Genomic DNA, 16084 nt, shown 5'->3' with positions numbered 1-16084 from the left:
GACCATGATCAATTGTAAGACCCATAATGCTCATATTGTCAGGGTTCAACACACCGTGAGTAAAACCAACCCCCTGCCATCTGGCAACCAAGGAAGCAATACTCTCAACAACCTGCACCACCCAAGCTGTTAAAAAAATTATGATGGGAGCGAAGTTCATAAAAACAAGTAATTAAGTACGCCCGAGTGTAGAACTTTTATCAGAAATTATTTTCAGAGTGGCGGCAAGGGTAGATGAGAGAAAAGACCAAGGTTCAGCATAAAGTGAGAATGCCATTCTCAATTGTAGCAACCACATTGGCAGAAATGTTGCGCTAAAAACTATATAAGCTAGAGAGAAACTGGCGATGCATCAAATCATCACATTCTGTGATACACAATGACGAAGTCCTATTAAAAATAATAAGATGGTCCCTGAGTAATGTGCTGCAGCACGGACGGCAGTATCAACAGCAGAAGCTGAAGAAGCCAATTGCATCTTAATTAGTTCAAAGTGTACATTGCACACACGAGATTTACCATCCCATCTTAATCACTGTCCATGCCCGATATGGGAGGCCACCACACCACTAACTTGGCCAGGAAAACAAAACTTCTCACAAAACTACTGAACCAAGTAGGACTGTGCACCAACACCTTTACTCCAACGGAAAAATGGTTACCTGCATCATACTTGTTAGATGTCAGATCAAGAACTTCTTCGTTGCCTGTGTTGAAAGATAAATTCTCGCTTCTACTCAGTACTTTAGTCTAAAGTGAGGATTCCAATTGCACTGTTCAAATTAACAGTGGCTTGGGGGTGGATATTGAGTTATTGACAAAATTGCCACCACTTCTTCACTGCCGTTCAGATTGTAAATTTTAATTTATTTACGAAATTGTCACCGCTTTGCACAGTGGAAGGGCGCCCACGCGTCAATTATCTGGATTGCTTTGACTACTTTTCCGTCCGTTTCCATCCCCTTTTCTTTCCCTTCGTCAAATCCCCCCATCCCACCCTTTTCTCAGCAGTACATTCCTGTTACGTTCCTCCGCTTTCTGAATTTTTTTGCTACGATTCCGGCGAAGGCCGTGTCGAAGCTGGTCAAAAACGATTCCTCAGTGCATCAGGTAACTTCTATACGGTTTTCCCAAAATTAGATCGCTTCTAATTCCGATCTGTGTTCTTCAATCATGTTGTGTTTGTCTGTTTTTAATTGTTGGTGCAGGTTCTTGACTATTTTCAAGGTATGTGTCTGAGAGAGGAGCAGAGACTTGGTGAAAAGAAGCTTTAGAACGGCAAGGGTAGTGAAAAGGAAAGATGAGAGAATTCTGACAAGGCTGGCAGATGAGTTCGAACAACTGACCGCTCAGCTGAACTCTCCGGCACCGATCACCATGGAAATTGGCAAGTTCACCCAAACCTGTCGTCTCGTTTCTCCTCTCATTCGACACTTAGGCGTCGCTTTGAAGTTCGCCGACATAGAGTACTCTGCTGAGGTATTATTCATCTCTTAAACTTGAGAGTTTGATGCTTTTTGGTGAAGGGGAGATTTGGGTTGCAACCTTGTCATTGTCTTCTACATTTGAATCAAATTTCAGAAGTTTGATATAAAATTTGGGTGTTCTTTATGGTTAGGTGGGTTGTGATTGATGAGTGCTTTGATTTCTTTGGTGCATTTGACTCATGGGAAATATGCACATGATTAAATCAGTTACTCATTTTTAAATAAATAATACAACTAGAAGATATTATTGTTGACCCTAGAAACTACAAAGACTACGTGGCGCGCATGCCGAGTAATCTATAAGCTAACTACGTCATTCGGTGATTGCGAGGCGTGCCAACTCGTCGGCCGAGCTCGGCCGAGGAGTAAATTTGTTGATGTTGCGTTGGGTGCGCGGCTGACTTCTGCGTCTTGCGATTGCGGCCGAGAAAGGAACACGTCTCGGCCTTTTGGGCTCTCGAACCTGAAGACAAGGTTACTATTTTTACGAAGTTCAATATCAAATTCGGCTTTCAACGTGCCGAATGTAATCACTTGTAACACCTCACTTCGCCGAGAAGGCTGATTAGATGACATCGACCAATAAGGATTCAGAAATCCTTCTCGACCGAGACTCGGATAGGTAACCAATCGTTCTCGCCGCAGTGCTGTTGATGCCAACGGAAGATACTGCGAGACCGACTGATTCTACGGTGACAAAGCTATCTATGCCGACTTAAGATATCATCGGTTGCTTCCACAGTGCTGTTGATGCCAACGGAAGATGTGTCAGCGAAAAAGGAAAAAGAAAAATCACAAGTTGTGAGAATTTGCGCAGGGCAATTTTGTATTGATTTGTAGGGGCTTTTTACGTTCCACAGCGCCTTGTATTTATAGGACTAAAGTATTTGGCTTGCACGGTCAGATAATGTTGCAGAGTCTAACTGCAACTCTACCTCGTAGAATGAAATCTGATCCGTGGCATAAGCTGGCTGACCTTTAAAATATAAAAACTATCTAGGCTTATCCCATCATGACCAAAGACCTAGCTTACCTAGGTTTCTCTCTCCACCATCAAATCCTTGCTTTATCTCATTAAGAATCCCAATGCAACTAAAGCCTTTTGTTTTAGATGAAAAGTATAGGGAAAAATTATTGTCATTGATTGATTTTAAGAAACAAAACAAAGAGGTCTTTATATAGAGAATGATCAAAGCAAACCCTAGACAAAAAACCCTAATACTAACGGGCTAAGCCCAAAATACCAAAGATTAAAATAAAACTAAATAATAATAGTTTCCAACACCCCCCGTCAAACTCATGGCAGTACACAAACATGAGTTTGCCAACCAGTAGATGCGGATGCAAGCTCCGTTAGGCGAACAAGACAAGGCGAACAAGCTAGCAAACAAACGAACGAACAAACGAGCAAACAAACGAACGAACAAACAAGCATGCGAACAACGAACAACCAAGTAAGCAATTTCCATACTACCAACTCCAATCCTCGCGGGCATCTTCTTCAAACGTTGAAGAAGCGGGTGGATGCAATTCAACAAATGCGGCCTTAGGTGGTGGTTCTTTTAACTCTTTCCGAGCTAACCAAGGACATTGATTTTTCCAATGCCCTTGTTCTTTGCAGTAGCTACACTGATCAATATTTTTAACACGCTGCTGGTTTTGAGGCCTAAATGATGTTGCCAAAGCCGATGGGTTCACCAAAGAAAGACTATGTGATTGTACCCGAACTTCTTCGGCTTGCAATTCATTAAGCACAGAATCAACGGAAGGAAGTGGAGTCCGGTGTAGGATAGAGCTACGGAGAGTCTCAAACTCACTTCGAAGAGGCATTAAAAACTGAACAAGGCGTTGTTCTTCTCTATATTTACAATAGAGCTCATCATTGCTAAGTCCATCAGGTTCTGTCAGTGCAAGCTGGTCCCAAAGACAGGTCATGTCATTATAAAAATCTTGGATACTTTTATCACCTTGCTGGCTGCCACGAATCTCCATCTCTAACTGATAACGCTTAGCAAAATTCGACTTGGTATACAACTTTGCTAAGTGATCCCAAACCTCTTTAGATCTTGAGAACTTAGAAAGTTGCATTCCAATCTTCAAATCAACAGAGTTATTAATCCAAGTAATAATCTTTGAATTGTTCATCTCCCAAATAGCAAGCAAGTCAACATGTTTTTCATCTTTGGGGTTATTCGGAACGGAAATCGTTCCTGATACATAGCCCCACAAACCTTTTCCAATCAAGAAATTCTTCATGACATATGCCCAATACACATAATTATTACCATTCAATCTCACACCAATCGCTTGCAGCGAGTCATCCTTGGTTGTCATATTCAATGAACCAAAAACAAAGACAAAGTGCACAAAACTGACAATAGTTTGATGTAGGCTGCAGACTGATGCACGCAAATCTGATTCTGGGCAGCAGGTTTGGTGAGCCAACTGACAGCTACAAGGGTTTCTCTGCAAGCCTCCCTGATGCAGCGGAATAAATATGGTGGTTCAAGCAGCAGCGGTGGCGGACGGTGCGAGACAAACGAACAAACAAGCTATCAGATGAACAAATATATAATCTATGAGACAAGTCCTCACGAACCTGCTCTGGTACCAAGATGAAAAGTATAGGGAAAAATTATTGTCATTGATTGATTTTAAGAAACAAAACAAAGAGGTCTTTATATAGAGAATGATCAAAGCAAACCCTAGACAAAAAACCCTAATACTAACGGGCTAAGCCCAAAATACCAAAGATTAAAATAAAACTAAATAATAATAGTTTCCAACAGTTTTTTCATGACGGATGTCCAAGTGCAACCATACATGCAAATTAAATTATAATTTAATTGCAATATCATCTAATCACTTGAGATACCATCTTCCATCAAATACCACTTTGTATCAGGAGTCCTATTGATGCATGACTCACGTGGCCACAGCAATACAAAAGAAACATATTCTCCAGTATCCTATTTTGCATGCCTACCCGATGTGCTTCGAGATAACTGTATAAATAATTTTAAATTATCATCTAAGAGATAAATATATGATTAAAAAAATCATAATGTTATCCTTTAAATAATAATTAAAAAATTATCTTAGTAAATCCAACAGTTTAGAATTCGCCCATTCAAAGATATTGGCCGATTCTGTAATTTTGGGTCCAAACAACTATACAGACAATAAAAAGGGACCAAATTTTTTTTTACATCCTTATTGTTTATTCAGTGTTCCTCAACTTTATAATTGATTTGCTCATATTTCCTTTTGATTTAATGGATTTTTTTTATATAAAAAAGTTTTATTATTAATGGGAGGGAGAGAGTTTTAAACTGTTACAATTATTTAGGAGAGAGAGAGAGTTTTGAATTTGGAATGGATGGAAACCCAACACCATATACACTTAAGATATTGAACCGCATGCTGATTTAATGGTTTCAGCTAATTCAGTTTCTTAGAGCAACTTCCTGTGCAAGGATGTAAAATTGAGAATGTAAATTAACATTTTATAACTCTAGAGACATGTTTTGCCCTAGTAGGAGAATATTAATTTCATGAAAATGAAATGCATCTGACTTTTTTTGTTATTATTATTTTTTTAATTTAATGTGATGAAATTTTTCTTCATTGCGTTAAAATAATAAAAGGAAGAAAAAAAATACTAAATAAAAACTCAATTACATAAATTCCTAAATATTTCTTATTATACTTATGTATGGTGATGCTTGAGATGTAAAAATGAAAATATACTACTTTTTTTTTTACATCTTCTGGTGAGGGTGAGTAATTCTGATATTGAAATTCCGGTGCACTGAATTTCAAATATATTTTTAAGTTATATAATACACAATTAAGACATTTTACATATTTCAAAGATGATCTTAATTATTTATATTTTCCTTTTGATTTTGTTCATACATACTTTCCTTTGATGTGAGTGTTTCTTTGTTGTTTTTTTTTTTTAATTAAATTTTGATTAATGTGGTGGTTGCCAGGTTAATGGGATTCAAAGGCAGTAAAGTCAGTTAATACCCTAGAAGATTTGCTTGACCGTGAAATACAACAGAACACCATGAAGGACCAAAGTAGTGCTTCGAGATCCCTCAACAGAGTGAAGCGTTCGCTTGAGATGCTTAAGATAATATTCGAGCAAACTATGGCCTCAAGGTTTTACTTATCTCAAACCTAGCCTCGATCTTCTCTGAATTCACTGTTTCAAGGTATGTGGCTGTGAGCCCACTTCAGAGGCCGGTTCGACATTCCGTTGTTTGTGAGGTCGCCACGAAGAAGCGCGACTCTGCTGTGAAGAGAGCTTGGCAGGCCGAAAAGAGGAGGTTTTACAACAAATCCCGGAAATCCGAAATCAAAACCCGGATGAAGAAGGTACTTCTCTTTTCGGCAAGTTAATTTGATTTTAACTGAGGATGGAGAAACCCTGCAAACAATTGCACCAGGCTCCCCTTTTGGATTGCCACTGCAAATAAGGACACGAGGAATTTCTTTTAAGAAGAGAATATGAGGAGCATATATTCCTAAAATTTATTTTCTTTCGAGCAACATATTGATATTTTAGCATCATATCAAAGCAACGTGGGCTAATATATATCAATGAACAAAGAGCATCCCAATGGGTTTAGAAAAAGAGTAGAATTTAGTGATTAAGGGTATATTAATATTTTTGTATCAACTTTTGGTTATAATTATCATAAATTTAAAGTTTTATTTGGGGTCCAAATTTTCCTATAAAATGAAAGTGTCTGAGAGAGGAGCAGAGACTTGGTGAAAAGAAGTTATAGAATGGCAAGGGTAGTGATAAGGAAAGATGAGAGAATTCTGACAAGGATGGCAGATGAGTTCGAACAACTGGCCGCTCATCTGAACTCTCCGGCACCGATCACCATGGAAATTGGCAAGTTCACCCAAGCATGTCGTCTCGTTTCTCCTCTCATTCGACACTTAGGCGTCGCTATGAAGTTCGCCGACATAGAGTACTCTGATAAGGTATTATTCATCTCTTAAACTTGAGAGTTTGATGCTTTTTGGTGATGGAAAGATTTAGGTTGCAACCTTGTCATTGTCTTCTACATTTGAATCAAATTTCAAAACTTTGATGGAAAACTTGGGTGTTCTTTAGGGTTTGGTGGATTGTGATTGATGAGTGCTTTGATTTCTTAGGTGCATTTGACTCATGGGAAATATACACATGATTAAATTAGTTACTCATTTTTAAATAAATAATAAAACTAGAAGATACTATACAGCCAATAAAAAGGGACCAAATTTTATATTATATACGTCCTTATTGTTTATTCAGTGTTCCTCAACTTTATAAATGATTTGCTCATATTTCCTTTTGATTTAATGGATTTTTTTTATAAAAAAAATATTATTATTAATAGGAGAGAGAGGGTTTTAAACTATTACAATAATTTAGGAGAGGGAGAGTTTCGAACTCGGAATGGGTGGAAACCCAACACCATTTACACTAAGAGATATTGAATCACATGTTGATTTAATGGTTTCAGCTAATTTAGTTTCTTAGAGCAACTTCCTGTGCAAGGATGTAAAATTGAGAATGTAAATGAACATGTTATAACTCTAGAGACATGTTTTGCTCTAGTAGGAGAATATAAATTTCATGATGAAAATGAAATGCATCTAACTTTTTTTTGTTATTGATTTTTTTTAAAATTTAATGTGATGAAATTTTTATTCATTGCTTTAAAATAATAAAAGGAAGGCAAAAATACTAAATAAAAAAATCAATTATATTAATTCCTAAATATTTTGTATTATTCTTATGTATCGTGATGCATGAGATGTAAAAAATTACCTTTTTGTTTACATCTTCTGGCGAGGGTGAGTAATTTCGATATTGAAATTCAGGTGCATTGAATTTGAAATATATTTTTAAGTTACATAATACACATTTTAAGACATTTTACATATTTCAAAGATGATCTTAATTATTTATATTTTCCTTTTGATTTTGTTCATATATACTTCCCCTTGTGAGTGTTTCTTTGGGTTTTTTTTTTTTTTTTTCTAATTAAATTTTGATTAATGTGGTGGTTGCCAGGTTAGTGGGATTGAAAAGGCAGGAAAGTCAGTTAATACCCTAGAAGATTTGCTTGACCGTGAAATACAACAGAATACCATTAAGCGCCACAGTAGTGGTTCGAGAATTCTCATCAGAGTGAAGCGTTCACTTGAGATGCTTAAGATAATATTCGAGCAAACTATGGCCTCAAGGTTTGACTTATCTCAAACCTAGCCTCGATCTTCTCTGAATTCATTGTTTCATTAACATGTCTAAAATCATTTTCGTTTGCAAATGCAATTTCATCTTAAGTGTGCTTCTACGTCCACTCATATGTTCTATTTTCTCATATCCACTTAATTCTATATTTCCGGTCATCATGAATTTTTTTTAATATTTAATATTCATTAAGTGTTTTTAAAATAACTGAAAACACTTTTAATGAAAGTATTTTTGGGTTTCAAGAGCACTTAAAGTGCTTCTTGCAAGAAGTATCCAATTATGTGATTTGTAGGAAGCACTTCAAATATTTTTTCGGGATTCACTTGTATTTTTACTAAGGATTGGTTTCAAAAATACTCTCAACAAACGCATTTATAGTCATTTTAAAATCACTTTCAAACGAGCTCATAGACTCCTCGTTCTAAACCCATGATATCCATTATACCATGACTTAAATATTTTACTTAAGGCACATAATTATTTATTGACTAATCTTTGAATTAATTATTCACAAAAGAACAAACCCTAAATCAATGACTGCTATCTCTAATTTTTGTATGTCTATAATTTTGCAGCTAGCTGTTATTTTACTATCACAGATTCACAGTTACTTATAACTTGAATTTCTTTTTCTTTTTTTACTTGGGCAGCGGATATTCAATCATGGATCCGGTTAACACAGCATATAAACAAGTTTTTTACCCCTACCACGGATGGGCTACCAGAAAGGCTGTTGCGGGTGCACTGCACACTCTTCCTACAAAGTCACTGTTCTTGAAAAGGCTAAAATTAGATGGTAAGACTATTCTAGTATGTAACTCATTATTGTCATATTATCTGCTTCCAACCCAGGCTTCTAGCAGACTAGCTTATATATATTGACATTAGGCTAGAGATTTGGGATTGATAGGTTCGACTGCTCATGGTAGCGGTAGCTACCGTGGCCGGTTGCAGGTTCTTTTTTTCATATCCGATATAGAGAAGAAGAAGAAAAAAAAAAATCTTTCGTTCAAATATTGAGCATATATAATTAACATGAATTTACTATGAATGCTATATGTACATGGGTATTTTAGGGTGGGACTTAATTGGTTACACAATTTGTTTGGTATTCTATTTTATCAGAGGCTTCGGCTTTTGTTCTGATGCAAAGGACAGTTATTGCATTGGATCCTCTGATACGCTACATGGACAATTTATTTCATTCAAGGGAGTCAGCTCAAGAGTTGCTACGCTTGATTTGATCGATTTCCGTCTTTCACACATGCATTTTTACAAATGTGCTTTGATTTCCGTGTTTCATATGTATGGTATGATTGAATATCAGTGTGAACCTTATCGGGATTGTTATTCGATTTGGTTATAGTTATGATAATTTTCCTTTTTCCATTGCCTGCCATTCTGTGCTTCCTGTACTGTTGGTCAACTTTTTTGAACAAGAAGGTCTGGAGAGTTCGAAGCGTGGTAAAAACTCAAAAGATGCGCCACTAGTGTCACTTTTTCTATATTGGCCGCGGTTACTTTATTAAATTGCCACGCTTTGGTATAACCATCCCAACAACATCCACCGTCATCACATCCTAGGTATGATGGACTAAATTATTAGTGCCATGAAGGATGAATGTAGTGATAAAAAAAATTCTGTTAAGAAAAAAAGTAAAAAGAGAGAAAAAATTGTGCCATGAAATTCAAAAAAAAAAAAAACGAAAAAATGGTGATGCTCTTATGTTGTAAGTGCTTCGAAGTTTCTACAATGCAGTTGGATCTCTCTATTGTGAAGAAATTTTCTATGCTCTACGTTTTCCTTAGACTTTGTTTTCTATAACTTTTTCTGTTTAGCCATTTATCCCTCAACCAGATTATAACTTTGTTGAAGACCTTTAATTTGAGTTGTTACTTTTTATTTGTGGGACCATGATTTTCTAGGGCTAGAGGAAGGCTAATCTGAATGCTGCTACCTCGTAAGTTTAGTCAGTGGCGGAGCCAGAATTCTGAATGAGAAGGGGCCTTTCACAAATATGTATATATATATATATATATATATATATATATATATATATATATATATATATATATATGAGTGTAAAAAGTTGAATTCGTAACATGTTGACATATGCAATTTGTGTAATCCTCACAAAACTGAAAAAAAATCTCTTAAATTCAATACTAAGAAGGAGAAAATGTAAAAACCCAAACAACCAAGTAAGAGATACGTTGTGGAAGGCTAAAGAAAATACAAAGAAGTAGAAAAAGAAGGAAAAGGGGGAGAGGTTTGCAAATAAAGAAGGTGGGTTGCTTTAGAAAATTATAGAGTGTATATTACTGTTAGGTGAGAGGAAGTGGGGTTACTTTTTCCATTTAAAATTGCACATCTCTTTTAAAACTCCTCTGTCAAACTTATTGTTTCATTAGACATCCGAAAAGATTTAAAATCAAAACAGCTCAACGATATCGTTTGCTTCATCTTCTTCCATGAGGTTCACACCTCAGATGAAGTCAGGATGGGCCAGGGACTACCCTAGTCCCTTGGTGGCTCAGCCCCTGAGTCTAGTCATGAACTCAGCTCCGGACGGAACATGGTGCCACCATCACTCTACTCCTGGGCACTAGGTGGAGTCCAAGTGATTCTACTAGATGACCATGCTTGTTCTGCAAGACAAGTGATCTGATCTGGAATTGGATACAATCAAATTTTATAAGTCTTGGAGTTCCTACAATCTAGGAACAGGCATGTGTCGTAAATGATCACAACCCCTAAAATGAAGCAATATCTACTTACTAGATATCCTTCATGATTCTCTCGGCTTAGAACAAGGATTCTATACCCAAAAATGTCTCTCTCCCATGATATAAATACACCCTCTTAGGGTTCATATAGGTAACGCAATCTAAATGCTTTAATTCTCTAGCCTACTATTGGAGTCTCATATCATCCACTAACTTTATCGTCGGAGGGCCTTTGGCCTGCACACACCCCCAATCTTAGGCTTGCTCACGGTTGTGTGCAATTTTGCAAGCTGCTTGAAGGTGCACGAATTTGGTTGCAACATCATTGATATCGAGTTAGGTGGACAAGCAAGCATATGAAAGCATGTACAATGAGATAACTTGAGCGAGACAAATTAATCCACAAATATGAGTGAATAGTGTTTGTCCCATGAATAGCTCATTGGTTTACATATGATGATTTAAAGGAGCTTGGAATTACATTGACATGACTACCTCTCACACCACATTGATTTTGGTGGAAAAATATGCAAACGGAAGAACAAATGCTCCTCTCAAACAAGTAGCCCATTAAAATGTGTTCCATTTGGTTTAAGAATGAACCTACACTCCAGTTGGACTCCATTAGCCGAAAGTTGCAAGAATTAATATTTCTATGGTGGGGAATCTAGCATGATGGAAAGAAAATATTTCTATGGTGGGAATCTAGCACGATGGAAAGAAAATATTTCTATGGTGGGGAATCTAGCATGATGGAAAGAAAGGAATAAAAGAAATGGAATTCGAAGGAATAGGTGGGCTGAAAAGAATGAAAGGAATAAAATACAGTGATTTCAAGTGAGATTAGAGAGTGAGCTCTCGACATTGAGGCCGAATTCTGGTGAAAGTGGCCAGCTAAAAAGGAATATGGGTTTTTGAACTTTAATTCTGGAAAAAGATTAAAATTTAATAAAAATCTAGTGTTAGATTAGATATTGATTTTAGTTCTCTAATGTGTACTTAATTCAAATTTTTATTATATTTTTGTTTTAATATTTAATAGATATCTTATTTAATGTCATTATATTAAAGTTAAAATTATTTAGTATTAGGCTTATTATATTAACACCCCACATACTTAATGCACCTCATATTTGTTTTTTTTCATTAAAAATTATCTTAATAAACCTCACATACTTCCCATAACACCCTCACACCCCACATTCTTAACATACAGCTTACATTTTCTACATACACCCTCACATTATTCAAATCTTATAATTCTCATTTTTGCTTCCGTGGTTTTCATTATTCTCCATGGAAATCCTGATTTTTCGTTTCATTCTTGTAGTGTATGTTAATGATATAATCATCACTACCTCTTCTTGTGTTTGTCAATCCATCATTTCTCAATTACAAGCAATGTTCCCTATAAAAGATTTAGGGGATATTCATTATTTTTTGGGAATTGAGGTTTAGAGATCATCCAAAGGTCTCTTTTTGCCTCGATCTAAGTATGCATTGGATTTGCTTAAAAAGACAGATATGCTTGGTGTCAAGCCCTATAGTACTCTAGTTAGTTCTTCCAAATTAGATCATTTTGGAACTTTATTGTTTGATCCCATCTTCTCCACAATGTGTGCTCTCCAATACCTTACTTGGACTAAGCCTGATCTAGCATTTGATGTCAACCAAGTTTGTCAGTACATGCAATCTCCTTAGTCTATTCATTTGTAGGTTGTAAAAAGGATCCTCAAGTACCTTAAAGGCACAGTTGGTTCAGGTATATGGTTCACTAAAGGTCCTTTATACCTCACTGCTTGGTCTAATGCTGATTGGGCAGGTTTCCATGTTGATATAAGGTCTACTAGTCAATATTGTGTTTCCTTAGGTCCAAATCTTGTATCATGGAGTGCCAAGAAGCAGAATACATTGGCCAGGTCCTTAATTGAAGCAGAATATCGATCTCTGGCCAACATTGTTGCAAAACTCACTTGGGTATGCAAAATTCTTCAAGACGTATATTTTCCTCTTCTCAAAACTCCTATTATATTATGTGATAACAAGAGTGCCATAGCTTTGGCCTTCAATCCTGTCATCCATGTAAGGACTAAACATGTGGAGATCGATTACCATTTCATTAGAGACAAAGTTCTTCTTGGAAATATTGGGGTTCAACATGTTGCCTCTCTTCTTCAAATTGTAGACATTTTTACCAAGTCTCTTCTTGTTGACAGATTTGCTACAATATCTCACAAGCTCCCAGTTCGTTCACCTTCCTTTAGCTTGAGGGTGTATTAGGAGTAAAGCACCAGATTAGTATCTAACTTGTTAGATTAGCTTGTATGCAGTATGTGTTAGTTATGTAAAATTGCTTAGTCAGCAAGTATAGTGGGCATATTGTTATTTATGTATAAATACTCTACATGTACATTCATAGATGGTCAATGAGAATACATTCTTTAGATTCAATCTCTCTCTAAACTTTCCGTCTCTCTCTATCTAATTGTCTCATAACTGTCACACTTTCTACAGTTAGCCCTCTCCAACCAGCTTTAGATAACTTGTTTCTTAAACTTTACCTTTAAAATATATACAAAGTAGGGGTGGGCAAACGGGTAAAGGAACCGCGGGTAGGGGCGGGTAATGTAGGTTCGGGGCGGGTACAGGCCGAGTCCTCTTTTTTTTGGGAACAAAAGGGGCTGGGCGGGGCGGGCCATGGTTATTTACGGGGCGGGCCGGTTCTTAAACTTTAGAAAAACGAGGCCCCGGACCGGCCCGTTTCTAATTATAATCAACGATCGAGATTGAATGATAACCTATCATTCAATCTGAACCGTTAATTTGTAACTTAGGTTTCCAAAATCCAAATCAGTTTCAGACTCTCAGTAACTCTCGAATCTCGATCTCTCCAACACTCCCTAACCCTCTCAGCTCTCTCGAATCCATGGCGCCACTCCTTCGTCCACCTTCTCCGACACGACTCCGGCCAACCACAAGCAAGCCACACATACAGACAAGCACACACACCCTGCTACTCACTCTCTCACTCCCACACCCCACCCCACCTCTCCAGTCTCCACCGTCACTCCCTCGAGCCTCGACTCCCTCGACGGCTACTGTCTACCATCGGCGTAACCAAGACTTTCTAGGATGGGAAAGTCGAACCTGTTTTCTAGGTTCACCAGGAACGAGTTTAATTTGGAGTCCAAGTCTACCATTGGCGTCGAGTTCGCCACCAGGAACGAGTTTATATTTTTAGTTTTTCTGATTTGGGTTTGATTTAATTATCTAGCTGATTACTTGGAAAGATTTGATATATATAATATCTTGGTTTGAGTTTTGATTGAATTGTATTCGCAGCTCAATTGTTCATTGCTGTCGGTTTTGAGTTTTTTGGGATTCGGTGGAGATTTCATTCCATGAGGGTTTGCTGCTCTGCATGTTCAGGGTAATTTTGTGGGGATACTGTTTTCTATGTAATGCTAATTACTAATGCCAGGTGATATTATTGATTGCAATGAAAACTTTGATAATGCCATATCGATTTTGATTCTTAATACGAGTGTTATTTCAGTTTGTGTTTTCTGCATTCGGTTTTGTATGTCAAGTGTTATGATTATTTCAAAGAACACCGATTCTATCACTTGCAATTGAAGGTAACTTTTGATAAGTTTGATAATTTGTAAACCATCTGCGCCACAAGCCGCCATCCACAAAGCATCACCAGCTGCGACTTTGTCTCTGATCTGTTTAAATTTTCAGGTAACTATTTAAATTTTCAGGGTTTATCGATTAACTCTCACTCTCTCCAAACGCCTTTGTCTCTGATCTGTGTGTATGTGCGTGTGTGTGTTCTCTGTCTGTGTGTGCGTGCGTGTGTGTGTGTTCTGTGTTCTGTGTGCGTGCGTGTGTGTGTGTTCTGTGTTCTGTGTGCGTGCGTGTGTGTGTGTGTGTGTATGTTCTCTGTGTGTGTGTGTGTGTGTGTTTTGTTTTGTGTGTGTGTGTGTTTTGTTTTGTGTGTGTGTGTGTTATGTGTTGTGTTGTGTGTGTGTTCTGTGTTGTGTGTGTGTGTGTGTGTTCTCAGTCAATTCCTTAAACGAGAAGGTAATTTCAAATTCATGTCCTCAAGTTCCTTGTTATACTTATATGTGCAGTTTTTATATATGTGCAGTTTTGATTTATACATGTGCAGTTTTGATTTATATATGTGCAGTTTTGATATATGTGCAGTTTGGTGTTATACAGATCGAGCATACATGTGCAATTTGGATGTCTTGGACTTTCGGATATTTTGTATGTGGATTTCATTTTTAGATGTTGGAGGACGATATAATATTGTTATTTTGGATGTATTGTTAAAACTTAATTTATGAACTTGGATGTTAGACTTTGTATTTAGATTAGATGTGAATAATGGTGAATTTGTGCAAAATCTGCATAAATGCAGTGTCACTGTGATTGTGCAGTTGCAAATTGCAATCTGTGCAGTTTGCAAACTGTGCAGTGCAGTTAAAAAAAAAAAAAAAAAGGGTACCCGTGGACCCGGCCCGTTTTAACCGGGCCGGGTAATGTCCGGTTCCTATACAAGAAAATCCAATCCCCGTCCCGTCCCGGCCCGTTTCGAGTAATGTTAGGTTCCTATAAACTTAGGTTCGGCCCGGCTCGCCCCGGCCCGTGCCCAGCCCTAATACAAAGGTCATATTTTCTTAATTCAATTCATGCCACTTGCACCTTTCAAGTTTTACAATTTAAATTTAGGGGTCTCTTCAATGTCCATATATAGTTTTTTTCTTTAACAAATATTAGCCCACACTCCCAAAATTCTTGCCTCCGCCCTTATAAAATGACAAGTGCTACGTCAGTGCAAGGCATCTTTTCAGTTTTCAAACTTTTGTGTTCAGTTTGTTCTTGGCAATTAAAAAAAGAGAAATGCTAAGAAGACTCTTTCAAAATAGAACTCTTTATGGACTCTCCGCCCTTTCATATTTTTGTCATAATATTTTATAATGTTGACACATAAATTGTGCCAAAAACATGGTGAGGTCCACTGAAAATCAGGAATTCAATTCCAGAATTTGGAGGAATTGGATTACTGAGGTGATGGTGAGAATTGAATACAATTCCTCCAAATTCCGGAATTGAATTCCTGATTTTCAGTTCACCCCACCATGTTTTTATTCCCAAGAGGCTGAGTAAACATTGGAATCCTTTCAATGGGGAATGATTCCATTTCATTTCATCCCAATTCGATTGGTAAACATACCATATATTTCTTTCGCAGTCATCACTTGTAGTTGAGAAGAACTTATCTGTACCGAGTTCGTCATTGTATTAACATTTTGAACCAATAAAGAGATTTACACATATCAATCTATATTGGCTCAGGACGCCACATAGTTTTCCTAGGGGTGCAAGCAAAACTTGCCTATCCTCTTGGGTTGTTGAGGGCTTCCCCCCGTTTTGCGTTCGTCCTTGTTTTGATTGGTTGTTCCGGGCCGGGTGTGACTTTTTTTTTTGGTCAATAAAAGCACAAAGGTTGCGGACAGTTCCGGGTTTGCTTTGATATGAAGGAAAGCAACAACTATTTAAACAATATGCCAGTACTAGTACATTTTTTTGGCACAAT

The 16084-nt window shown here is 37.2% G+C and overlaps 1 protein-coding gene across 6 annotated transcripts; it reads left to right on the top strand.

The window, feature by feature from the left end:
- Window positions 1–970: 970 nt before the first annotated feature.
- LOC103447076 (accelerated cell death 11-like) lies at window positions 971–14101 on the top strand. Of its 6 annotated transcripts, XM_008386250.4 has the most exons (7): window positions 971–1110; window positions 1209–1479; window positions 5483–5870; window positions 6242–6488; window positions 7567–7739; window positions 8400–8545; window positions 8875–9138. In XM_008386250.4, exons 4-7 carry the CDS (start codon window positions 6285–6287, stop codon window positions 8991–8993), a joined length of 642 nt encoding a protein of 213 aa, XP_008384472.2. In that variant the 5' UTR covers window positions 971–1110; window positions 1209–1479; window positions 5483–5870; window positions 6242–6284; the 3' UTR covers window positions 8994–9138. The 6 variants fall into 6 exon arrangements, with proteins under 6 accessions (XP_008384472.2, XP_028943698.1, XP_028943699.1 ...); XM_029087865.2 differs by lacking the exon at window positions 8875–9138 and adding an exon at window positions 13819–14101 and having other exon boundaries at window positions 5483–6488; XM_029087866.2 differs by lacking the exon at window positions 8875–9138 and adding an exon at window positions 9676–9850 and having other exon boundaries at window positions 5483–6488.
- Window positions 14102–16084: the final 1983 nt, after the last annotated feature.

Source organism: Malus domestica, chromosome 11, assembly GCF_042453785.1.
Source record: "Malus domestica chromosome 11, GDT2T_hap1".
NCBI lineage: Eukaryota > Viridiplantae > Streptophyta > Magnoliopsida > Rosales > Rosaceae > Malus > Malus domestica.
Note: the sequence above shows the minus strand (reverse complement) of the source record. Positions and strands in the feature narration are given on the sequence as shown.

Excerpts from the sequence above, each read along its gene's own strand:
- LOC103447076 (XM_008386250.4), top strand. The coding sequence starts at position 6,285 with ATGGCAAGGGTAGTGATAAGGAAAGATGAGAGAATTCTGACAAGGATG. Across the intron at positions 7,740-8,399 it reads GAGCAAACTATGGCCTCAAG|CGGATATTCAATCATGGATC; the intron begins GTTTGACTTATC and ends TTACTTGGGCAG. Across the intron at positions 8,546-8,874 it reads GAAAAGGCTAAAATTAGATG|AGGCTTCGGCTTTTGTTCTG; the intron begins GTAAGACTATTC and ends CTATTTTATCAG.